Below are 27,139 nucleotides of genomic sequence, written 5' to 3'. Positions count from 1 at the left end.
GAAGAAAGGAAGGAAGATAAACAAAACCTTTATAATAGGCTATTGTCCTACAGGGCCAGAGTCAGTTCTTGCCATCTCATCAAGAGTGACAATGTTGAAAAATAAGCTCAGTGGGCAAAGTAGTTACCTAACATGCACAAGGTCCTTAATTTTATTTCCAATATTGCATAAATTGAGTGTGATAGCAATACATGCAATCTCAGCACTTAGGAAGTATAAGAAGATCAGGAGTTTAAATCATCTTTGGCTTCATGGTGAGTTCAAGTGAGCTACATTGTCTCAAAAACAAAATAAGGGCAGGGACTAGTTAAGTGATTCAAATTTATGAACCCTATCTGCTCTTGCAGAGGAATTGCCTGAATTAAATTCCCAGCACCAACTTGGTAGCTCACAACACAACCATCTGTACCCCCAGTTCCAGAGGATCCAATGTTCTCTCTGGCTTCTATGGATACTGAACACATGTGGTGTACAGACACACATGCAGACAAAACACCCATACACTTAAAATAATGTTTTACTTTTTAAGTGAAAAGAATTTGAGCATTCTCAAAATGTGTTTCATTACTACCCATTCTTTATAGATACACAACATAGTTAAGAAAAATAAGATGGTATCCTGTAACTCGGCAGTACTGGAAGGTATGCTAACCTAACTTGAATCTGAATGGAGATTCGAAGTTGGATTTCGCATCACCTAATAACCCACAGGTCCCCAGTTTTTTTCTATCCCCCACCACCAGGTAGCTTTTCCCTAAAAGAGCTTTCAACCTCTAACTTAACAGTTCAGGGCCTTTGAGCATAAGGCTATCAGAGAAAGAGTGAACTGGGCATTACCACAAGTGTCATGTAGCCTGCTGAATGGATCTCAGATCCTTCAGATTTCCTACATGCACAGTCTTCTATGATTACAGACTTCACCATTACCCTTGGTCTAAAGCTAGGGCTTTATGCTGCAAGATGGGAGAGACTAAAAAGTGATGCTGGCACCAGAGAACAGGATATAGGCTCAGTATAGGAATTGCATCTTATTAGGAATTAATTGCTACATGTGTGCCGTGTTCCTCTCGTTAATATGTATAAACAGTGGTTAATTAATGAACTCCTAGATAATAGACATTACAGTTTTTATTCTTCTCTCGTTTGGTGGGATATAGCACACTCTCTGTTTATTGACACAGAAAAAGAAAGGAAAATGGGGTAATTTGTTGATAATCACATAACACATGTGAAATTAAGCAAGATTTAGAAGGAAATATTCCATCTACTCTAGTAGTATCCCATCCCAGAATTTACACTCAGAATTGTTATACTTTTCCCTTCCTCTTATTTAGAAGAGGAAACTAAAACTCACTGACATTTAACAAGGCTGAAGACATAATGTTAGTTGGATTTCAAATTAGTGCTAGTGAGGGCTATTGTAAACTGGGATCCTGGGAACTTTGGTGCAGCCAGAAGACACTTCAGACACTAAACATGCAACAACAGAGTACACAGACTAGTAATGAAAACTTCAAAAGAATCTTGTTGATGCCATCTTCAAGTCTCTAGGAACTCATGTTTGTCAAAACCCACTAAAGACTCCAAACCATGAACCTGTCTACACTAACCTTATCATGAGAACTGTCAACACTCATGGTTACAGAAGTACTCAGGTCTCAAAACCAGAAATGTCCTTTTAGGAATTTTCATCCTTGGTTCTTTCAAGTCCTGACAAATTGTTTCCAGTCAAATTCACTAGTGGGAATTATTTTCTGAAAAAGAATTGCTTACTTTAGTTCAAGCACCTACTAAGGAGTTCTTGGTACCTCAAACCATGAATAGAGATTATGTAGGGCTATTTGCAGTGAACCATGGAGAATCTCATTGGAGTTTAAAACTTGAAGTAGGAAGATTCTGAGTCATCACTACATAACCCCTTTCGACTTGACAGGGATGTTACTGATCAGGTAGGTGACAAGCATCTAGAATAAGAGGCTAGGCATGCCCAGGTTACAAGCACACAAGTAGGACTCACTAGAGCAAAAAACGCAGCTTTAGTTTTCTTGTGCCTATGAGCTGTTATACATGTTAGTCAAATTCTGATTTCAAACACTATGAAAATGTTTACCATCTTTTAGATTTCTCAAAGAATACACCAGGATCAAATCAAGAAGTCTTAAAGCAAATGCCATGAACATTATCATAACCCCTCCCCTCCTTACTCCCATCTCAGACACTGGGGAGGAGTTGCAAGTGGTTTTCTATGAGTTTGAAGTCAGCTTTGTCTACATAGGGAATTTCCAGCTAGTCAGATTTAGGTGGTGAGACCTTACCTCAGGGTATAAGATAAAATAAAAAAGTTGTCCTAAAACACATACAGTCTTCTTTCTGAGAGAGACTATGGAGAGACAGAGATAAAAAGGGATGAAGAGATAAACTTGCCCTAGATGTATACAAAATCAACAATCTCAAACTTTCTTGACTGAAGAGGTAATCATAGTAGTAAAATTTGTTATAAACTAAATTCCTAAAACTCAAGAATGGGCAAATAAACCTGAGACAATTCTGCTCCCTCTTAAGTTTCCCAGGGGCTTCCCCTCTGCTGGCCAGAATAAAGACCACGTGGGACACTGGACCGAGTTGGGGCTACTTGTACCCAGAAAGGGACTAGAATGGAAACAGAATGCCACTATAATCTCCTGGGTCCTGGTTTCAGGCTGCTCTGAACCCAGGAATCCCAGAGGAAAGTCGAAGAACCAGTGTGAGCTATAGAAGCAGAACACCCATTGAGATCAAAGTTACTTGAAGTTGCAGCTAGAGTTGATGAAAATTCCAACAGAAATAAGAACAAAAACAACAAGAAAACACTTTCTTTTCTTTGAAAATAGGTTTCCAAGGTACTGGTCAAAGTTTCCTAGAGTGGACCACTCTGAAGATCTGGATCTCCTGCTTGGTTGCACTCTAAGATCCCAAGACAGAAAAGTCACTCTCCACTCCCCAACCCCTCCTCCCCTTAGAGCGCGCTGCTCTGAGTGCTCACCTGCAATGTCCCAGAGCTGCAAGCGCACCACGGTCTCTGGGTCCCAGTGGAGCACCTTTAGCGCAAAGTCCACACCAATGGTGGCTCGGTAGTGCGAAGAGAAGTTCTGGTGCACATAGCGTTTGATGATGCTGGTCTTGCCCACACCCAGGTCACCGATCACCAGCAGCTTGTACAGGTGCTCCTTGTGCGGGGCCTGCATCCTGGAGGCCCGCTGGTCTTGTGGAGCCTGGAGCTGAGCGTGCCCTGGGAAAAGTAGCCTAGCCGGGCGTGTGCAACCGGACAGAGACTCAGGCGCTGTGTAGGCACGAAGGAAGGCCTGGCGTGCTGGTGCAGGCTGGCGAGCTGGGGCGGAACTCCTCCCCTGGGGTTAATCCTCCTTCCTTCACCGCGTTCTCCAAAGTGGGAGGAGACAGGAGCGACTCCTGGGACTGGAGGCTAAAGGACCTGAGTGCTATTGCCAATTCCAGCTCTTATTTGCACAGTGCTCCTGCCTTTCACAGGGATTTTTCTCACCTTTCGTCCAGGGCACAGACTTGCAAACTGTGCGCGTTTTTTTTTTTTTTTTTTTTTTTTTTTTTTTCCATAATCTGCCTGGGAGAGAACTGAGTGTCTAAATGTACCCAAGTGTCTTCTGAGGCTACCAAGCCCTGCTGCCACCCACACTGTGGTGTGAGATGGGGAGGCCATGAAATAAATACCAAAGCAGCAGGCTCAGCTCTTCAGTTTGGGTTGAAGTTAAATAACACTGGGCAAATCCTTCAAGCCCCTTTCCCTTTACATCTGTAGAACAGTAATGCCCTTAGCACCTTTTCACCTACTAAACGGTTAATGACCTTAAGGGCCCCTGAGATGAAATGTTGAGAACTTGCTAAACTTTCAGCCTCTACTCCCATTCTAAGGTCTGCCACCTATACTGAGCAACTACACATGTGAGGTCCTATCATTATAAGTAGCAGCAAATGTTTATAATTCCTCTCCCATATGCCACTTACTCATCCTGGCAGTCCTAAAAATAGTATTCTTCCTCTTTTACAAATGAGGAGTCCCAAGAACAGTAGTGCAAACAAAACATGTTTCTACCCCTGGGCCTGCTGGTATCAACACCTTCTTTCTCATTCATTCACCTAATGGTGTGCTCTATGCAGGTATCCATGTACTTGTGGAAACAGAAATAATCGCAGGCCCACAGTGGAATAAATGCACCAGTAAAGTAGGAAAACCAATGTTGAAAGGCTGTGTGGGCTTGGCTGTTTGCTTAGGGAGGCCAGAAATTTCTCCTTGGGCAGTTGAGGAGTCCATGAGTGCTTAAAGAAGTAAGGACAGGAACATACAGATGTTGGGAATCAGCAGACTTAGTCAATATGGGTCATTCTGTACCCAATGTGCTCAGAAGGGAGGGAAGGGTGCTCGGTCTGAGTAATCTTATTTTGTCTTTACATTCCTTTATGAAGTGAGGTTTTGTCTGCAACTGTGAAGCGGGAAAGCAAGATTGAGAGCCACCTCCCCAAGGTGCCATGAAGCTAGGGAGTGAAAGAAATGAGATTTAAATTTTATAAAATAGTGAGCAGCAAAAAGTTTGCTATGGTCAAAGTCTTTCAGCTGTGCTTCTCTGAAATTACATAATACTGTCACCTTCAGCCTCCATCAGTCTCTCATAAGGAGAGCCTTTCCTAGATTACCATGCATGTACAAACATCTGAACTTTGGTGTTCAGAACAACGAGAAAGCAATAATGTCTGAATGATCTGGGAAGGGGCCATATGTGCATGTGTGTATACATGCACACACCTGTATGCATGCATGTAGTAGATGCTGATTGAATGTGAATAAATCACAGCTCTTAGTGAGAAATGACAGGCAAGTTTTATGTTCTGTCCACAGGGGTTGGTTCCTTGGCTTTCTTTCTCCTTACAGGATAATTCAGAAATCTTGCTCTTAATGAAACACTAAGGGAAGATATGTAGACCCATTCTGGCTTCTGATTTTGCTGACGTGCTTAGATATCTGGGTAAGTATCATCCATTGGTTTCACATATACACTGGAAACATCCTGCCTGCTGACAGAATTGACCAAGGCTGACATCCCAGGAAAAGCCACAGGAACTGGAAGTACTTACACCTTGTTAGCATCAACAAAATCAGAGATTCTGACAAAGTAAGAGTCTTCCCAGATCCTGAACCACACTTTTGTAGATAGGAAAAGCTTAGTTCTGGGCAAAGAGATGATGAAAGAAACTAGCAGATGGGTAGAAATTTGAGACCTGGTGTGGCCCATCCATCACTATTTTACCTGCCCCAACATTTTTCCAGGCCCTAGTTTGTTTCCTGAGGCAGATACCAGCTGTGTCATCTTGATCTTGATCTGATCTCTTCTGCTTAGGAATGTATTGGCACATGAGCCATTCAAATGTATTATTTAGGACAGGTGGAACAGGACTCAGGATTTCTGGAGCCAATGTTCATAAAAATGGGGGGGTCTTCAAGCAAAGGAACACAAAATTGAAACTTAAAAAGTAGGTCTAGGGCCATGGAAGGAGCTCTAACATGTCTGTTTCCTGGCCTCTCTGAGGCAGTAGGAACCTCTCTCAGGGGCACTACCCAACCAGAGTTATCAAGCAATTTGTTTCCAAATGTATTTATTGTAGTCTTATGATAATTCCCCACAACAGGAAGAAATTACTCTTAGTTTCTTTTTAAACCATCTAAACTTAAGTGCTATGAAAAATACAGACTAGTAGTCCGGGGAAACCTAACTAGGTCCCTGAACCTGTAAGGGCACTGTCTCAACATCGTATTTGCCTCAGAGAAACCGGTTTTTCCCAGTGACTATCTACACGCTCTTACCATGCTCCTATTGCCAAACTACTGCACACCCTCTCACCAACAAAGAAAGGCAGATGATGCAAGTCAAAAGGTGTGAGACTGCAAAAATACTCACAGTTCAAGGCCTTCATGATAGCCCAGAAAGCACAGTGGCAGCTTTCTCTGTGCCATTCACTTGCTGTCCAGTGTGGATACAAAAGCTTTCACTTACTAAGTGGAAATACTAATTAAAGTGATCGGAAATTGCTTTGCAAATATAAAATTGAAAGCCAATCCTTTTTGCTTGTCTCTGGGGTTGTCAAATTAGATGAGACTCTGAAAAGTTATTTTATTTGCTTTTGCCATTAAAAGGACCACAGGGAGTTTGCTCGTTAGCTTATGTGAGCTCTTCATTATTCCATGAAAGAAATACTTAAAGAAGTGCAAGATAGACTTGGTCCCAAAGATTCTTTTGTAGGAAAGGTAAGCTAAATTTTCTTAGGTTAATATAAGCAAGATATCATAAAGAAGATCGGCCTTTGCTCTATAAAAGGCTTTGGAAGAGATGACCAGATAATGAATTACACAAAACCAGGCTTCTTGGGAACAGAAAGGGGCACTACTAATAATTACACAAAATAAAAGGAATGAGGCAAGGTTCTCTTCAAGCATATCCATTCCTGAGGCAAAAACAGGGAGTTAGAGATCTCAAAATGAGACCTGTACTTATTAGTGGAATCCGCAAATCTCTTAAATCACTTTTAACAAGTGAAGCTGTAAGTTCCTTGCTCTGTTATCTTCAAAGAGTTCCCCTTTTATCCACTAGGCAGGGCTGAAACCTGTTCCTCTCAAACCTGTGCTCACTTGTAATGGGCGTTAGTTAGTTATATCCAGTATTGATTGAGGAGAGGAATGTAGCAGTTGTTTGCAAGTGGATGTTAACATTCAGATTATTTGGACAGAGGCCCAGGTGGATTAGAGTGGAAAGTGCTTGAAATGATCATATTTCAGTCAGTAAGAATTCTGAGGTTGGACAGTTTTTCCACCAAAAGCTTATATGAAGCATTCAGCAATTATCATAATAAATTAATTGCAGTTGAGGTTTTGAAATCTCCATTAGTCTGTATCAGGAAACCTAATTCAGTCCTAAATAATTTTAGGTCATAGATTCATCGAAAGAATTATGTTTGTAGCTGCCCATGTTAGTTAGTCATGTATTGGATAGATCTGTGGCACTTGGAGCTTCTAACCTGCCCAGCATGGATGAGGATGAGAATTGGGATAGCTGAAAGGCGAGGACATAAGAAGCACATGCATCAGATGATCCCAAATATAGACAAATTTAATATTCCTTATGCTATATACTCTTTTAATAAGCTTAATTTATTTAAGCCTCACAATTGCCCTCTAACAAGCACCTTCTCTTTATTTGAGCAAAATATTTGTTAAATGGTTCAAACAATCACCCAAGAGTCACAGGAACAGAAGAGCAATTTCAATACAGAGCTCCAACATTTGTTTCTTTTTGTATGTACCACATTTATTTAGATATGACAAATGACAAAATAAAGAACCAAATTTCTCATCCAGGTGGGGGTGTGCGTGCATGTGTGTGTGTGTGTGTGTGTGTGTGTGTGTGTTTTATACTATCATATATTCAGGTTATACAGAAAAAAGCATTGGTTCTATATAAATTTTACAGAAATGGTGAGTTTAATGATAAAAGTACATAATCCACACTTGTTCAATACATACAAATAACATTCTTTTTATTTGATCAGTGATCCAACCTAATATCTATAGCAAGGGTGTTCTAGGGTGTCTTCTTCCATTGCTCCAGGTAATACTCAGGGTATCCAATGTTGAGTGACCCTGCAGTCTGCACAAGTGATGATATATGAAGTCATGCAATGTGGTAGAATAATGAAATTATGCCAGAAAATTATTAACACACTATTAAAGCATCAAATATATTTATATGTAAAACTCCACAATGTACAGGGTTTTTCTTTTTACTTTTATTGATACTTTGTGGATTTCACTTCTTATATTCTGATCCTAATTATCTCCCAATCTTTTCTGCCCTCTGCCCTTAAAACCTGCCCCACCCTCAATCAAAACCAAATTTAAAATAAAAACCCCAAACCTAACAAAAAAAAATAAAAGACTATCATCATACTATGGACAGTTTGAGCATAAATGTCAAAACAAGGTTTTCACATCAATTTAAAGAATTGGAAAGACATAAGCCCCTACCATCAAAATGTATCCATTCTGATTAAACTATCAACATGGTCCTCTACCTACTCTGTGACCATGTCTAAATCTCCTTTATTGTCAACTTCCTTTCTTTTCTGTCTGTCTAGTATTTTGCTGTTTTATATCCTCTGGCAATTGTCTCTCTTTACTTTGCTGAACTCATTCACTTTGTTAGACTATATCAAATTAACCCAATGATTAAATTTTCACTCAAGTTCTACTGCTACCAAGTATTAAGACCTTAGTAACTTAATTTCTGTAACTGTGTCCCTTCCTACATACAAACAGAACAGTAATACTTTTAACTAATAAATTCTTTAAGAAGACTAAATGAAAAAAATGCAATAACACATTTTGCATAATTCTTGGCCCAAGAAATACACTGAAAAGAAAATGTTAAACCAAGAAATGTTTGACTGCTGATTTCTATAGCCATTACCATTTCATTCCATGCACTGCTAGCAAACTGCCTGCTGGGCATTTCTGCCAGGTTTTCTGGCAGGCATTTGAATTGCAACATGGACAAAACTGAATTCATTATCTACCCTAACAGACTTGTTCCTTTTCCTGTACTCATGGTTTTTGGTCTGTGGTTCTACCCTAACATCATACAAAGCCTGAAAGGTTAGCCACATTTGACTCCTCCCTCTTTAGTACCAGCATCTATCAGCTGATCCCTCTGATTCTACATAAGCCAGTTCCGGAGTATACTTCCTCTATAGCATAGCAGGAGCCTTAGCAGATAAAGGCAGATGCTTATTTAGTAGTATTATTAGGAAGGATCACATGAAGGCAGGAATGATAAAAAGGAAAAATACTCCTTTAAGTGCAAATGCATGTCTGTGTGTGTGTGTGTGTGTGTGTGTGTTTGTGTGTGGTTGCATATGTGTTTGTGCACATTTTTGTGTTTGTATTTGTGTACATATCACTGTGTATACTTATATATTTATGTGTTTATATACATGTCTGTCTTTGTGAACAAGATAAAAATAGAAGCAAGATGGTTTGAAATTTACAACTAAGAATGGAAAATGGTATATGTTTTACACATATAATTCTCATTAAAGTATTTTAAAACCAACCCCACAAATAAAAGAGCAAACATGTGAACAAACAATTTGGAACATGAGAAATACAAAAATCCAATAATGTGAAAAAATAATTTCTATCAATTTAAACAGTGAAAATTAAACAATGCTGAGACACCAACAAGACATTGAAAGATATTCAAAATATTTTCTTCAAAATTCTCATTTTAAAATTGGGAAAAATCAAATCACAAACTATAAATACCAGTTACAATAAAACACATAACTTGTTTACCTTTCATTTTACAAACACATCAATATATTATTCATAGAAATAAATCAAAAGGATAGACAATTGTGTACAAGTGAAGTGTATTCTTGGGTGGTGAGATGACTGCCTTTTCACACTGTGCTGCTCCTGCTTTCCTAATTGTATGGACAGACAATACTGCTGATTCCTGAAGAAGATAAGAATCCAAATGCACAAATAGGCCCTGAACAAGGAGTTCTAGCAACTCACAATGCAGGTTTTAGGCTTCAGTGTGCAATAGCAATGACGTACAAAGTCTCTCTGCCAAGTTCTCAGCTAAGTGTCAGTATATTTCCAGCCAACAAGTGTCATTCTCATCTCACTGATCTTATCAGTGAGGAGAAATTTTCCTTCGCCACAAACTAACATACCATTTCATGTGACACTCACAAACAGTCAGGCAAGGCCTGGCTACTGTCCTAGAGTGACTCTGTCACAGCAGCCCATGCTTAGCTCAGGAGGCATTGATGGGTTAATTTGGGTTAAAATTCCTACCAGGCTCATGGATGCCATCAGATAATATCCTTGTCTCCTTCCTGATTCTGTTCCAGTTTTCCATTGGCAGCATTTTGCTGATTGTTGTCTCTAGTGCCTCTCCCATTCATCCTGTATTGTACTCTATTCTTGCTCTCTTGTTCTCCCCCTCTTCTTACTCTTCTATATATTCATTTTGTGTGGGATGAATTGGGATACATGCATGCCACAATGTAAGTGTGAATGTCAGAGAACAGCTTGCAACAGTCACTTCTCAACTTACCATGTGAATTCTGGGGATCAAATTTAGGTCATCAGACTCAGCAGCAAATACCTTTTCCAGGAGAACTGTCTTGCTGGCCCAATCTTATTCTTAAAAGCTCTCTAAGTAGCTGCTTCCTAAAGAAATCTCTCCAACCTAGTTTCCCTAAGCCTGAACTCCTTTCAGCCTTAGATCAATCTTCTTCAAAAAATAGAATAGTGCATATTTTCTCTATAACTTTGAGACTTACTTTATGTATGAGAAAGATATATTCTATTTTGTTTGACCATTAATTTAGTTGAGTTCTGTTATATTCAGTCAAACTGAATTCCTAACTGATACCTGCCCTTGAGGTTGAAAAGACAGTTGTACCCTTCTGTGGAAGCTGGTTCACCATTTTCTACAAAGTTTGTTTCTGGAGACATCATCTCCTCTTTACTCTACTTGTGAGATTATGAGCATACATCCTCTGACATATAAGCATTCCAACAGGCATGCATAGAAAGCAGTGGTGAAGATATAAGCCCAAAGACTGCTGTGAGAGAAGCTTTATGAGCTGTCTTTCCATTCTGACTCTGTCACTGACTCCAGTCTCAGCCTAGTTTTGCTACTTGTACTACATCATGTTAAACAGCTTCTCTGATTATAAAGACCTTTATAAATATGTGCATCATGGGTCCAAAATACAGGCATAATTATCCAGCAAACAATATGAGCTGTGTAACCAGTGTCTTCTTAAGAATCTACTCTAAAGAAGTCAGCCATTACAGGTCTAGGGGGCAACTTGATACTAGGGAAATTCCCAGAAATCCACAAGGATGATCCCTAATAATAGTGGAGAGGATACCTGAACTGGCCTTCCCCTGTAATCATATTGGTGACTACCCTGTCATCATAGAACCTTCATTCAGTAACTGATGAAAGCCAGTGCAGAGATCCACATCCAAGAACCTGGCCTAGAAAGGGGAGTCCAGTCAAAGAGAGGGGGGTAATTATAGAAGCAAGGGGGGCCCTGAAACTTATGGGAGCTCATAGACAATAGACTGACATGGAGAGTATGCATGGGACCGAACTAGGATCTCTGCATGTTGGCAACAGTTATATAGCCTAGTCTCTTTGTGGGACCCCTGGCAATGGGCCCAGAATTTATCCCTGGTGCATGAGCTGGCTTTTTGCAGCCCATTCCATATGGCAACAGTTATATAGCCTAGTCTCTTTGTGGGACCCCTGGCAATGGGCCCAGAATTTATCCCTGGTGCATGAGCTGGCTTTTTGCAGCCCATTCCATATGGGGGAGGGGTGCCTTGCTCAGCCTTGATACAAGGGGTCAGGCTTGGTCTTGCTTCAGTTGAATGTGCCAGGCTTTTTTTTAACTCTGCATGGGAGGCCTTACCCTTTCTGAGGAGTGGATAGGATTGGGTTGGGGGAAGGTGTGGAAAGAGGGGAGGGAAGGAGAACTGTGGTTGGTATGTAAAATGAGTAATAAAAACGAGTAAAAAAAAAAAGAAATTATCAATCTTTCAAAATCTTGGCACAAAACATTTAATATACCTTATTTTCATAGCAACCAGAATATACATCAATCAAAAGTTGGTATGACAATGATGTCATGTCCATAAAATTTAATAACTTACTTTTATTTAACATTTAATTCATTAAATTTAGCTAGTGGGAATTATAATGCTATTTGGAAACACAACATTGAAAGTTACATGTGATATATTTATAAATATATGTATCAATTTTACCATGCATATATAATACATTAAAAAGTATTAAATAGCACATTTATCAAATTTCTCTCTATATGTATATTGTAATAGTAACTGTAGACATATGGGCATGATTATATATATATACATATATATACATATACATATATATTAGAAGATATAGTGACATATATTGACTATACATATGTCTATCATATATATATATATATATATATATATATATATATGTTACCAAGATAATGGTATTATTTTCTGAACTTGGTGTATAATTACTAGGAAAATCTTATTTTTATTTCCACTGAGTATTTCAAAGTTTTCCAGTGATGTATTGGCTTTAGTCACAGAGTACTTTTAAATCCTCACCTACTTTTTTTTTTTTTTTTTTTTTTTTGGCAACACAACAAATTGCCTTTGCCTTTATTTCGGTATGCATCCACATTTCAACAATTAGTGGTCCTGAACAGAGTGGGGAACATGGCAACAAGCCAGAAGGCCAGGCCCACTGATCTAAAAAGATTTGAAAACTTGCGACACAAAGCTCATCCAGGTCCCTGATGAGGGTCTGAGGAGCAGCAACACTGAAACCTGAGTCCGCAGGGTCAGGGGCCTTTGTTCCAGCTGTCAGGTTCCATGTCAGACCTGGTGGGTGGCCAGGGAGCCCTGTCCAAACCACTTCAGTGCATAAAAGCAAAGCGATTATAAGAAAAGGAACCGACTTGGTACCCTGCGCGCTGAGGACCCTATGCACGGAATTTCTCTAGGCCCAACCAAGAACCCTGAGCGCTGGCAGGTTTGCTGCCGGTGACTGACTGCTCTGTTCACCTGGAGACCTGAGCTCAAAGTGCATTGGCTGATGGTGGCAGCAGGGCCCAGGACCCAGAACCCCTTCCCAGGCTGGTGGCAAGTGGACATGTGGCCAAGAGCTAGAGGAAGGCCAGGCTTTTCCAACCTCATCTCACAGCTTCTGGCCACAGTAAGTGTGGGGTGGTGATGGGCAACAAGGGAGTCGAGGAGGGGGAGAGCAGCACCCCTTGATAAAGGTGGGGAGATGGAAAGCCCTGAATTCCTCACCCATGGCCAATTTCAGAGAGAGGGGAGGGTTACAATCTAAGCTTTGGCCAAGGGCGGGAGTGGGGGAGCGGAAGGAGGAGGCAATGGCTTGGATGGGACATCACTTAAGACTTAAGAAAGCAGGGGTGAAGCCAAAGCACCCCCAAGCCCAGCAAGAGTCCCATGCCTGCTATCTGAAGCCTTCCCATCTATTCTAAAGGCCACCAAACAGCTGTGGCAGGAGGGCGGGGCGGGCAAAGGCAGACCCAGGCCATGTGTCAGCAGCAGGTAATTGTGTGACGTGTCTGTTCACAGTTGCGTTAGCTGTGCCCACCGCTCCCAAAGGAAACCGATTTCAACACACTTTCTTGATCCCAGAAGTTCAACTTGGCAGCCAGCACTTACACCCGACAGATGTTACACAGCACAACTTAGGTATTTCAAATGGACAAGAAATTAGTATCAGAACAGTGACATAGGATGAAGCCCGAGTGGAGCTTCCTCTCCAGTACTTTGAGGTCTACAAGATGAATCTAGAAAATTCACTACTGTGGAAAATGAAGACTTAGGTTGGACTGGGGAGGGGAGGCCGGGGCCTTGGTGACTAATTGCTGTAACACTGTCCTTCCAGCGGCTGTGGCAGCTTCATGTTCTCTTTTGACATCATCAGGTGCCGAAGCTCCTGCAGGATGACTTTGATGCTGTGGGAATTCTGCCACTTTGCCAGCAAGGCCGTGGCCCATGGATCCACCTCTCCATTTGAACTACTCACGCCGCTCATATTGTCTTTTGTTACAAATCTTACAGATGGGGGTGCTTCTGGATATTTAGGTCCACATTCTATTTTAAGGCTTTATATTCGGTTTTCATAAATTGTTCTTGGAGGCCCAATTATCATCCCTGTCCATCTCGTGTCATGTCTTCGTTGTCCTCTAGACCCCAGCTAACTGTGCCATCGTCTACTCCTTTCTGGTCTTCTTCCAGCTCTTCCAACAGTTGGAAATTTCGAGGGACTTTTACTTCCGAGCCTGTGGTGGCTGCCATCTTGCGTCGCTGTCGTTCCCACCTACCTTTTTTTTTAAACAAAAAAAATTTTTTTACATTATTACTTTGACAGTCTTCTCTGCATTTTAATGTGTCCTCAGTATCTTAAAGTGTTTCACATCTAACCACAGTGAAGACATTTAAAATGTATTTCACATTTCTGTCTCTTGTCTTTGAAAGACTTGTTCGACTTGGTTATCCACATCTTTCACAAAAAATGTTTTACTAGATTGTTTATTTCCATTTAGGTGCATATGCAATCATTAAATTACCATGCTCCTATCTCATACATTTACAGCTTAATTCACTAAGCTTTCTGTGTTGCTATTTAATAATAATAACATTCAAGTTCCTAAAAAATTAAACTGGAAAATTCACTACTTAAGGACATCACTTTCTCATCTTGCTACATTGGAAGTATTTTAAAGAAAAGAAATTATATACTGCCTGTGGATCTGCAAATCTGACTTATCTGAGTCTCAACAATAACCTAGATATTTTGCAATAGAGATAATAGATGATCTATGGAAAGTGGAACTCTTTTTATTATACATTGAAAGAAAATTTGATGAACTAAACTGATGTTCACCCAATCTGGAAGGCAGGAGAGAGATGACAGGTTTCTGTCATTTTACATGAAGTCACTTGAAGGCCATCTTTGTTTCAGAACTTTGGGTAATGAAATACTCAAACAGAAGGTAGAATGGAAGTTGTCAGGGGCCATGAGAGATACAGCAGGTAGTAACTAGTGCTCAACAGACTGACCTACCTACCAGATGGGTGATTCTCTGAGAGGGAACCCCACTTGGAAAGGTGGTAGAGTTACTGGCTGTGGAAACAAGTTGCTCCTGTCTGTAATTTCTCTTAAGAGTCACTTCTTTTATTCCCTAGGAACCACATTTCTTCTCTAAGAATAGCTTGGGGTGTTTTCCCACTGCTTGTGAATTTGTCTCATGAAACTATTTCACCTAGCGAGCACATGTATCTGTAGGTAGTCAGGAAGTTGACTTTTCATTACCTGTATAATTTTGATATATAGAATATATGCTGGGGCATGCTTCATAACTGGATCTATTTGTCTCACAGGGTCTGCTTGTTCCTTTTCCTCAGACTAACTGTATACAATTAGCTCATTCCACCTAAAGCAAGCACAAACTAAAGGCCTTTTGTAAATAATCATAAATTTAAAATATTACAACTCAAGGTCAGAGTCACAGATGTCCAACCAAGGTTACTAAGAGAGTATGTCAATTCTTTACTTGACAGTCCACTAACAACAGACCTCTGCCTCAAAGCTTATCTCACTGTACCTCTCCCACCCTCTGATCATGGTCTCACTTCTGTAACCTTGGACCCTTGTGTTGTTGCCATGGTAATGGCTCAACTCCCAATTCTTACCCTAGAAATGTGTTTTTGACCCATGAAAAGGTAACTCTTGTAATTTTCTTTATCATGTTAAGGCTCCTGAAAGAGAAAAGTTCTTAGAATAGAAGAAGACGAAGCCAAAAGAAGCTAGGAGGGAGTAGAAGTAAGACAGGAAAATAAGAATAAAAACAAAACAAAAAGAAAGAAAAGAAGTAAGGAAGCAAGAAAGAAAGAGAGAGAGAAAGAAACAAATGTGGAAAAGAAAGAACATAGTGGAGAATTCATTCATCCTCAGATTTTTCTAAGTTTCCCACTTGCTGAAAGCCCTGAGTGGGCATTGAGGCTGATCCTCAAAAAGCTCCTGATAGGAAGTATTTACGAATGATAAGAGCATTTTATTTTCAGTTGGCTCTTTACCGTAACAGTCTCTTTAGCTCAGGTCTATTTAAATCTTTTTGGTGAGATTCTGTCATGCAAATGATTGGTGCTCGTCCTTCTTAGCCAGTTTAGCCATGATGATTTCTACAAGTGAGGTGTATTGTTTCACAATAGGCTCATGTCAGAGGCAAGACAAATACCTCAAAAGGCATGTCTTGAGACACACACACTCATAATAAATTCCAAAAAGAGGCATGAGGCCCAGTATCTGAAAACTCAGATCAAAGCTGTACACAGCACAGCCAGGTTTCATGTAGGACATGCAGGAGTTGTTGGTAGAAGAGTCATTTTTATTGAATGTGGTCACACCATTGCTGATCCTGCATCTGATGTGATGGTTCTGCAAACAAACTTCATTGATGCGTTAGAGTTCTCAAGTTAATCCCATCTGGGCACATGGTCTCCAAGGCACATTTTCCAATGCTTTACACACTAGTAAAGTAAAGTCTGTGCATATATGGAGAGCTAGTATAGCTTTGCTGACCTGGAAGCTTCAGGAGGGCAATCATCCTTCAGCTGGGTCATCTGTGAGTTGCTCTACCATACTTCAGTATACTTCAGTTTGCTCTCTTTTCTATTGTGTCTGTTTGGTTGTATTGCTTGTTTTGTTTTTTTGTTTGTTTGTTTTTGTTTTGTTTAAACAAAGGGTCTTCAGTGTTTTATTTTATTTTATTTTACATGTCGATCCCAGTTCCCTCCCCCTCCCTATCTCCCTCCCTCCCTCCCTATCTCCTTCTTAGCCTCTCTCCCCCCTCACATGTACCCTGACCACCCTTCCCTCCCATCGCCCCACTCCCATTCCACATGTAGGGCAATGCCATCCAGGTGGGATCATGTAAATCTGTCAAGTCACTTGAAGTAGGGATTAAGACTTCTCTCCTGTCTCTAGGTTAATGGAGTGTCCGTCCATGGGGGATGTGTCAGCAAGGTCCTTTTGTGCACCAGAAATACATCCTGGTTCCACATCTGAGGTCCCTTAGACTGCTCAGTCCTTCTAGCTGAGACCCATATTAAGGGGGGCTGAGTCAGTTTAATACTTCTTGATTAGGAATAATCTACAATGCTAGGAACTTCTCTTGAGCAATGAGACAAGGGAACTTCTGAAGCATGTCTACTTCCATCCTTATTGGGGTCAAGACCCAGTCTTCTAGCTCCTGGTATGTAAAACTAGCATTCCTTTCTGCTGGGGCAGACTCCTGGGGCTCAGTCTAAAGGATTAGACAGCCCCCCAGCCCTCCAGGGAAACAGGCCAAATAAATAATAATTGAAGATGAAAGAGACTTTCACAGTTTCAACTAAGGCTAAGAAGATTACAGCTACTTTAACCTCAATCACAGTGGTAGCCTTATTGCAACTTGAGTTCACAATGAGGTCACAAGTCACAGACAGCAAATGTGGCCTTGGAAAAGAAGAGTTATGTATCAACATGCAGTGTCTGCCATTCGTTAATTAGGTGGTACTACCTGACACTCATTATATAGAGAAGCTAGCATAGCTAGGGAAAAAGAAGGCTTGAAACACTGAGTATGCAGGAATTTCTGAAGGCTTTAATTATGGGTCTCAACAAAGGAAATTATGACCATCTTTCCCGAGAGAAGGAAATGCTTATAGCAAATTCCAAAGACATTCTCTGCTGTGAGGCCAGCTATTCACTTTTTGGAAGCCACGCTAAATTCTACTATACAAGATATATTATTCAGTTTAATGCTAGCTCCACAACTTGCCTGCAGTATGAACTTAGGAAGTCACTGGATCTTTCTGAACCTCAAATTTTACAGTTGATATTAGCCAAAAGACCAAGAAAAAGTAAACCTTGATTCTTAGCAGCCAATACCATACACTTTCTCTGGCTGAAAAAAAAAAAAAAACCAAATCAGAAAGTTTATTGAATAGTAGCTTAAGAAAACTCTATATGAAAGTAAGGTAGGAATTCCTCTCTTGTTGAACATGCCATAAGATTAAAAATAATTCTTCTATTTATTAAGTATTAAGGTTAAATACTAATCACAATATTTTTTTACTAAAGTACTAAAGACTAAATACTGTACTGTTTGATTAAACATCAAGCCTATCCTATAAGTCTAAAACAATTTAACTAAAGAAAGCTAAAAACTAAAAACTTAAGACTTCTTACTTTAAGGAAGCATTCCTGATCTTTGACAACTAGAGTGACTCCAGCCTCTCTGACATTTGGTGACACATGCTCTTTTGCATCAATGAACCCAAACTTGAAGGGAGACTGTTGCACTCATTAACTATGTAAGCTCAGGGAAGTCACTTCATGTTTATGTCTTATATATAATTCAAGAACACTCTTTCTTTAACAACAAACAATATGGTTATTGCCATTTATTCATGTAAAAACTCAAGCTGAGAGGATAGGTTCATTTTCCAAAGACATATTACATATAATTTATAGCATATAAATTCTTGACTGGATTTTTAAGAGTTATTTTAGTTGACAAAATTACTCATGATAGCATGTATGTATATCTTGGACAGCATATTCTTTAAGACAAACACACTCATATAAAAAGGATAGCTAAATGTAATTAATGAACATATGCATTATCTCACATACTTACCATCTGGATATAATACAACTTAAATATGCTCTCATAAAAACTGTCAAGCGAAGAGACCACTGTTATTACTGTAGGAGATAGAACTATTAAGCATTAGATCTTTTCCATGTAAATTCATTGGGAGTGGAATTTAAACCCAGAACCTTCCATTCTGAATTCATATTTATCTCCCTTGGCAGTGACAGATAAACCAAAGTATAAAGTGACACAGTAGATATCTGGTGGGTTCAAGCAGAACATTCTAGTTAAGAGGTGGTTAGGAACATAGGCCTTAAGCAAAGTTCCTTGTTTCCTTTTGGTGAAAATAGTTATTAATTGTGGGATCTTGTGCAACATAGTTAAGCAAAAGCATGTGGTTTGGAAAGTCAAAGGCTTTAGTGGAATATTTACTATTATTGTTTTGCTAAATGAACATAATGTGCCTGTCAAATTTTTCATGGAACTGTGTTTATATTCACTAAATAGTGCTGCTGTCTGCTTTGGGTAGAGAAGCTCCTTTTGCAGTAGCCAGTAGTAACTGCAGAGATGCAAGATTTGTCAACGTAATAAGTGTCTAAGAATAACTGAATGGCCAGCCATAAATGCAAGACCTATACCACACTCTTTAAAGCTCAGGAATATTGTGGAAGAAGTCCCTAAAACTAACATAAGAGCCAAAGGAAAGGAAGAAGACAGGTTACAATGCTAACTTCTGGGCATGACATGGATGTTATACTCTGTAACTCACAAAGATCATGGGAAGAATGGGAGTAGAATTAAGATTATATTCATCCTTAATAGGAATATAATCAAAACACATTATACACATATATAAAAATATAATGAAATCTACTTCATGTATAATTAGTATATGCTAGCAAGAAACACTAAAAGGATGCTTTAGCCTTCTGTTTCTCTGGTTTTTTCCCCCCTTAAAATGAAGTAATGTTGGAGAAATGAATTAGTTGTTAAGAGCACTTGATGTTCTTGCAGAAGACTCAAGCTTGATCCCTAATACTCACATTGACCATGCACAACTACCTATATGTCCAGCTCCAGGAGTTCCAGTGTCCTCTTTTTACCTTGTAGGGCACGTGGAACACACACACACACACACACACACACACACACACACACACACACACACCTTTTATAAAATGTCATATGCCTTCTCAAATTATTTTGAGAATTGAGTTAATGCAGGTATAGTACTTAAAGTAAGCATGGTTCCAAAAATGAAAAATAATTAATTTTCACAGGCCTGAATTCTGTGATCTACAGTAACAATGGACCTGACAAGACATGGCCACTGATGCAGTAGAATTGTGAATGTTATGGAAGTAACCAACCACTTTCCAGCTAGATTTAAGACTCCTTCCCCAAGATGAAGCCCATTTCTTGTAAGTCAAGAAAAAATGGTTACACATTTCATGGACTGTGTAAGAGAAAACATTATTATTATTCTGCTTAATTGGCAGTGTCAAACCAACACCTGATTAACTATCAATATACCAATATATTAAGGCATTTATCAAAGTTCATCATAGAATCTTCTGTTTTCAGCAGATGAGGCTCAACACAAACCCCAAATATGTAGAAACTAAGATATATGCCCCCCTTGCAAATGCTCAAGGATCATTGTGGAAGAGGGGGCAAAGAGAGTTTAGGAGCCAGAGGCAGTAGATGACCATGAAGAAATATTATCTCCTAACACATCAGGAAATTTACATATATGAACTCACATTTATTTTAACATCATGAAAAAGACCTGTACATGTCTATTTCAAGCCAAATAAAATCATGGAGTAGGGATTAAGACATGAAGTTTCAAGCTTAGTCAAGGAACTGTTCACAAATCCTAGATACTGGGAGAGGGAAGGCCAGCTTTATCTAAAATTATAGCCCATGATAAGTTGAGTATACTCCAGTGGAAGACAAGAATACTTGGACTATAAAAACTGGCCTGCCTCTATGGGAAAAAAAAAGTGGGGCAAGAAGGACAGCAAATTGGATGGGAATAAAGGGGCAGGTAAATCTTGTAAGAGTTGGGAGAAAGAATATGATCAAAACATATTGTATGAAGTTCTCTAAGAACTAATTTTAAAAGTTCTCTTACTGGTAAGGCCTTGATGGCTCATGCCTTTAATCCCAGCACTTGGGAGTAGGAGGCAGGCAGATTTCTGCAAGTTAGAGGACAGCCTGGTCTACAGAGCAAGTGCCTTAGAGACTTCAAAGCTACACAGAGAAACCCTGTCTCAAAAAACAAACAAACAAAAACAAACAAACAAACAAAAACCTCTTGATTGCTTTGAATATTGAGTGAGTGCATGTTCAGTACTTAAAGTAAAGCATGGATAATAATACATGACTATAATATCAATATCCAGGAAGCTGAGGCAGAAGGATCTTGAGTCCAAGGTCAGCCTAGATACAACTATATTATGAAAAATATCAGCACTCAATAAAGATAACCTACTATGGCTTAATAACAATGAATTTTCTGACCACCAGTCTGTAAATACACTATTTTGTTATATATTTTATGAAAAAGCAAGGAATCTTCACTGAAAACAATTTTGGAGAGTCACTAGTGAGTCTTACATGCTTCTGCTAATATACACCATTAAATTTATCTTCACTATTGAATCAAATTAGCAGGCATTTTAAATTTTTTTCCATAAATTCTTACAGATGAATCTTCAGAAAATTGACAGAGAAGGTAGAGAAAATAAATCTATCAAAACATCACCATATAACACACAATCATTTTTGAAATTTATTACATCTTATTTACTTATTTATTTCTGTCTGTTAACACATATGAGTATTTGTAGATGTGTAAATATACTTAGAAGAATAATGGGCACATAAAATATTATTTCAATTGTTTACATAATGGTTGTTTCTTTGTTTTCAAATATTAGACATTAATATTTCTTTGTAGTTTATTATTTTAAAATGTTCTCAAGAGAAAGCTTAGCAAGTTACAACTTTTTAATTCAGCATGGCATTTCCAAATATAGCATCACTAGAGTCTTAATAAGATGTTTTCTTACTTTAAACACATTATATATAAAGTGATATATCATAGGAAATAACATTTTAAGCAAAATCATTTCCTTCCTCAAAGATAATAAAACATCTGCTTTTTCCAAAATAAAACATAGTTATAAAAATAGTCTACTTGAGCTACATAAGTTATCTTTTACATATTTAGGGAGCTCCTCTGAAGTACAAATTTTACAAAAGTCTTCCTGGTCTTTGAACATGATTTCCAGCACATGCAAATTTTCTACACCTAATTATGCTCAGAACTTCTTATCAGGACTGCACCAAAGCATTTCACAATGTGAATAAAGACTCAGAGCTTTTAATCAAAGATTTTACTGGAGGTGATATTAACAAAGAAATTTTAACTGAAACCCCTTACATAAGAGACTATATGCAAAAACATATGGTTACAGACCTCATAAAGTTCTAAAACAACTGTTCTCTTTTCAAGAGAAATACACAGCAAGTGGAATTCAAAAACCCATTTTTTTCTCCTGAAAAGTTCATTATGATTATTTGCTAAAATGAAACAAATACAAATAGTGATGCTTTAAGTCAATCAGTCAACGATGAGTGAAGCAAATAGTTTTAAGGATTTTGTTAAATTCTCATACTTTCTATAATCCATTTACATAGTTTTGCAAGAATCGGAAATTTTATTTGAAAGATGAACATTCTTCTCTATTTTTGCTTCAAACCAGTATAAAGTAAGATGAGAGTTTGAATCTCACATTATTTATTGAGACTTGATTCTGGAATCACTTTTTTTTTGATAATTTTTATTTAAATTTGAAACAAGCTTGTTTTACATGTCAATCTCAGTTCCCCATGGAAGTCTGCTCTCTGAGGACCATTTGTAATTTTCTACCTAACATTTTCCAGCTTCTGACCATCCTTTCATATGCTTAAAGCTCATTATCAGTTCCACTAATAAATCAAGATAGGGAAGTGTCTGTGATGTGTAATCCAAAGAAGACACTCCAGAAGTCTCAGTAGGGTAGAATTTTGGACCTAATAAAGAATATTTTAATCATATTCTTAATTAGATTATTCAAAGGATAGAGATTCTGAAATACTTGCTTGAAGAGCATTTGTTGTATTCATCAGGGGATAATTTAGCCATTAGTGTATTTATGTGGAAAGGGCAATGAGTTCATTTAAAAGACAGAAGAAGGAAGAATCTAAGAAAGAGATGATAAGATGAGAGATTGGATGGAGGAAGGCTAACCCTAACCCAATGCCAATTTTAATCCTAACCCTATCTCAAAAGGAAAAGGGGAATACTTACTGTGATATTTTTTTTGCTGTGTGTTTTTATTAACATTGTGTTGTTTAGCTCTTAGCCTAAGCCTGAAGTATACATTTTGGTTTCAGTTTAGAAGTTAAATTGAAGCTGAGAGAAGCATAATTAAATTTAGTAATAAAATAACTTGTATGAACTGAGCTAGAGTTTAAACTAAACAATGTCTGTCTTCAAAGTTTACATTTGTTTTTACATGTATTTATTACTTGACCATTTTGAACATATCATGTTGCTTTGTGATAGTCTTTAGTTTCCTTTGCTTTCTCCTGTTCCTCTTCTGCCCTCCTTTTATTACAAACTTGCTTCCTATTTTCATGTTTTCCTATTGTTTATTTTGTTGTTTCTGTTTCTTTTGAACTCCAACAGGGCATTCTTTAATTTGTTTGTTGGTATAAATGGAAAACATGTCTGGCAACTGTGTTAATTATAATGATTGATATAGTAGATAGGATAAAATCAAATTTTATTGACTTTCAATAAAAAGTAACATTGAATTTAGAAATATGATAAAACTTACCTAGCGTAACGTACCCATTTACTTTCAGTGTTGGCTTCTTTACAGAAACTGGTTAATTCTTTTCCTGGAAGGTATAAATTTCTTAACTTTCTTTATAATTACGTTTGGCTATGTGACTGAGATCTGACCAGGGGATAGGGAGTAAAGTTTTGTCCCCTTCTAGGCCCAGGGCATTAGAAAACCAACAAGACACGTCCTTCTATGAGCCAAAGAACTAACCTTTACAATATTAGAAACCAAGGGTAGAAGATGCAACCCTTGAATTCAAGTCAGATGAAAAGCCACCTGCTAAAAAACACGTTTTAGGTTTCATACAAATGCAAGAAAGTGTTGGGCTGTTTGAAGTGTTGCATAATGTTACTGAATGACATTAAAACATCAATATTGATGTTTTACTGAGATGACTGAAAACATAAGAATGCTTGCTGCAGAAGGAAGAGAGCCTGAATTTGAATCCTCAGCACTCACACAAAAAAAGCCAGGCTTGGTTGCCTACACCTACAGTTCCTGAACTGTCAAGGACAGAGACAAACAAATTCCCAAGCCTTGCTGGCTGGTTCAGTGTTAAAACCTTGCTTCAAAGGAGTAGGAAGTAAATCATAGAGTAGGATGCTAGGTATGCTCCTCTGGCTGCCTCATGTATGTATGTAGCACACACACACATGTAAATAAATGGTTTAAAAAAACAGTTTTATATTTCTAACACTACTTTATTTGGTGACACTGTCTCTGTATCATTTAAACACTTAATTGACATTTTATATGTTTAATATTTATATATCTTTTAATTTCCCCCACTAATTCTCTCCTTCGTACCTGTAAGTACAAAACTTTAAACAGTACCATGGTCAGAGCTCAATGAATATTTGTTAATCTTATTATGCAGTTATATAATAAATTATAAAATTTTCAGTTTTTCCTGTGAAGCGTATGGTGGCATATGAATGTTTTCTGTTGTAGAAACACATGAAAATTACGGGCTGAAGTAGGTTCCTCTTTCAATATGAACACCAGAAAAAAAACAAAACAAAACAAAACAAAACTGCCCTGTGGTTCACAAACACTCGAAGTTTCATTTTCTTCTCTTTGTCTCTCTACAATGAGTATAAGAAATAAATGCAACAAGAAAGGGGTAAATTATTTACAGGAAAATTCTTCATTTGGTGGCTGAAGACTTTGAGAAATGAACATGCATTTATCAATGATCTTAGGCTTAGGTTTTTTTTTAATCCTTCTAATCAAGAGTGTTTTATATAATCATGGAGAATGAATGAAGATGTGGTCCAATCAATCTGTCATTGAGTCATACAGAAGGTGCAAGAATTACCCCAATCACAGTCAATTGTATAGCAATGACCTGAAGGAAGTCATATGAAAGCTTGTGGAGTTATTTTCCTGATTCTACTAACTACTAGAAACAGGAAGCCTTGAAAAAAGCCTGCTTCTTCATGCTTCCAAACAAAAAGTATTTCAGTAGGTCATGGGAAACAGGAGTCAGAGAGTCTTGTCTGATTGTTCTTGAAATCAAGATTATCCCAAATGATCAATCATTTTGTCAGTGGATGTAGCCTAGAAGGAGCTGAAATTTACCCCACAATTAATACAAATCATTTAATATTATTGAGCAGAGGATATGAGGTAGATTATTTCCTAAAATATCATTGCTGCTATAGACATGTATGTATTTTAATATACATGCTTGTATATATTTGAAGACATTTGCTATCTAAATGTAACTTTGTGACCATTTATCTTTTATGCCATGAAAAATTTAAAGAATGTAATTGAGAGAAAATAAGGTGGTTATATTATTATTATTATGACTATTATTATTATTACTGTTTGTTTTTTGTTTTTCCAGACAGGGTTTCTTCATGTAGCCCTGTCTGTCCTAGAACTTGCTCTAACATCCAACTGGCCTCAGACTCAAAAATCCACCTGCCTCTGCCTCTTGAGTGCTGTGTTCCACCATGTACTTTGTTTTCATAGTCTGTATTTTATTAGGCTCCAGAAAGATGAAACAAAAAAATGTCTTAATACAAAAATCAAATTTTGCCTAGAATATTGGATGAATACAATCCTATCAGGAGTAGTGGATGGCAGGAACACCATCAAATCCATCATCCTTAGAAACTTGTCTTTGAAAAAGATCTCTACAATTAACAAGGACTCAGAATTACATTCAAAAATGAATTTGGATCTTTTATACAAAGTATGCGGGGGAAAGGCTAATTGTTGCTAAATAACGATGCATACATGAGATGCAATGAAACTTTACCTTTCAATGAGATTGTTCTCTATAGCACATCATTCTACAAGTTGCATGTTTACTATAAATTAACAAAAGTTCATTTTTAACAGTCCTAAAAATATTTTTCGCTCACCTCTCTTCAACAACTATTGAAAAATTAGCTTAACTTCAGGAGTTCCTGCTTAGCAAGTTTTGTGATAGCCTTGCATCAAAATTCTATTAACTGAACAATAAAATGACAGCAAGAGATAATTTAAAGGCATATGTAATGAAAAATCTTTTGTAACTTCCATATAACAGAGTAAATGCAAATTTATTATTTACTACAATAAAAGAATAATAACTCATATTAACACATGGTAAAAAAATGAATGAACAATGCATAAAGACAACAGATACAATTATTATATGCTAAGTGCTACATTTCCTTTCTCATGAAAATAATGTCATCATTTTAAATGGCATTAATCTTAAGGTTATTTTCTGCCAGATGTTGGTGGCACACACCTTTAGTCCCAGCACTTGGGAGGCAGAGGCAGGCAGATCTCTGTGAGTTCAAGGCCAACCTGGTCTACAGAGCTAGTTCCAGGACAGGCTCCAAAGCAATACAGAAAAATCCTGTCTTGAAAAAAAAGGATGATTTTGTAAGTAAACTTTAGTTGTTTTTAATTAATTTCTGTTGATTCAAAGCATTCAAAGCAAACCCAAATGTACCATATTTCTAACCTTATCAAATTGCAACATATCATTTTAAAAGAATCTGAAATGAACTATTAAGTGAAAATGAGTTTTGCAAGTATAATTAAGTAGAAATTTTTAAGTATTTGGCTCTAATTTTTAATGATTATTGAAAACTTACATCAAGCACTAAAGTCTATGACTCAGTTGTATCGGCTTCACAAGAGGATTTTAATCCCTCATATAGATTGTCATCCCTACACCATGTACTTCTTAATTAAGTTTTCTACCAAAACCAATAAAATTCCCAATTGTTTTGTACTTAATTTATTCCTGGATTGATAACAGCAGTAAATATTGATTCCAGAAGTATGATGATGTTTATCCTGATATCCTAAATTTTTTTAAACATTATTTTGTTTTCTCAGTTGCAATTGGTTTAATTACAAAGAAATATATTAGTAATTCATATTGTGGAACAAAAAAATAACAAAACTGTTTTTGTAATTAGAAAAACAATGTATGAATTTGTAGCATTAAGGAACCTGTCAAAATCAAAGAATTTGTTGCTACTATTTATTGTTTAATAATTTATTGTAAGGGAAAGGTCAGCTCAGGAAATAGTTTTTTTTTAAGATGCATGTTTTTAAATATGAACTGGTGTTTTGCCTCTATATACTTTGTGTGTTTCAGATTCCCTGGAACTGGAGTTACAAACAGTTGTGAGCCACCATATGGGTGCTAAGAATTAAATCCAGATCCTCTGGAAGGTGAGGCATGGTTCTTATCCATTGAGTGATCCCTCCAGCCCCCCCCCCCAATGGAATAGTTTTCAATCATGGATGAAAGAGGATACATTCTAGAATCTGAGGACCCAAGGGAATGGAAAAGATGACTGATTGTAGAACTGTTGTCTACTCATTATTTGCAATGATTACATTTAACATTAAATATGACAAATGTGTTGAAATAAAGCAAAACTAAA

At 37.8% G+C, this 27,139-nt stretch overlaps 1 protein-coding gene and 1 pseudogene across 1 annotated transcript in view; both read right to left on the bottom strand.

Annotated features, from left to right (window-relative positions):
- Positions 1-3,277, bottom strand: part of Rab38 (RAB38, member RAS oncogene family) — a 60,434-nt gene extending 57,157 nt beyond the window's left edge. The window contains exon 1 of the mRNA XM_051192183.1: positions 3,023-3,277. Within this exon, the coding sequence (XP_051048140.1) occupies positions 3,023-3,224 (202 nt within the window). The 5' untranslated portion in view covers positions 3,225-3,277. The remainder of the gene's footprint in view (positions 1-3,022) is intronic.
- A 9,860-nt stretch (positions 3,278-13,137) lies between these two features.
- On the bottom strand, positions 13,138-13,993 carry LOC127227639 (ubiquitin-conjugating enzyme E2 variant 1-like; annotated as a pseudogene).
- Between the last annotated feature and the right edge of the window lie 13,146 nt (positions 13,994-27,139).

Source organism: Phodopus roborovskii, unplaced genomic scaffold, assembly GCF_943737965.1.
Source record: "Phodopus roborovskii unplaced genomic scaffold, PHOROB, whole genome shotgun sequence".
Lineage (NCBI taxonomy): Eukaryota > Metazoa > Chordata > Mammalia > Rodentia > Cricetidae > Phodopus > Phodopus roborovskii.
Note: the sequence above shows the minus strand (reverse complement) of the source record. Positions and strands in the feature narration are given on the sequence as shown.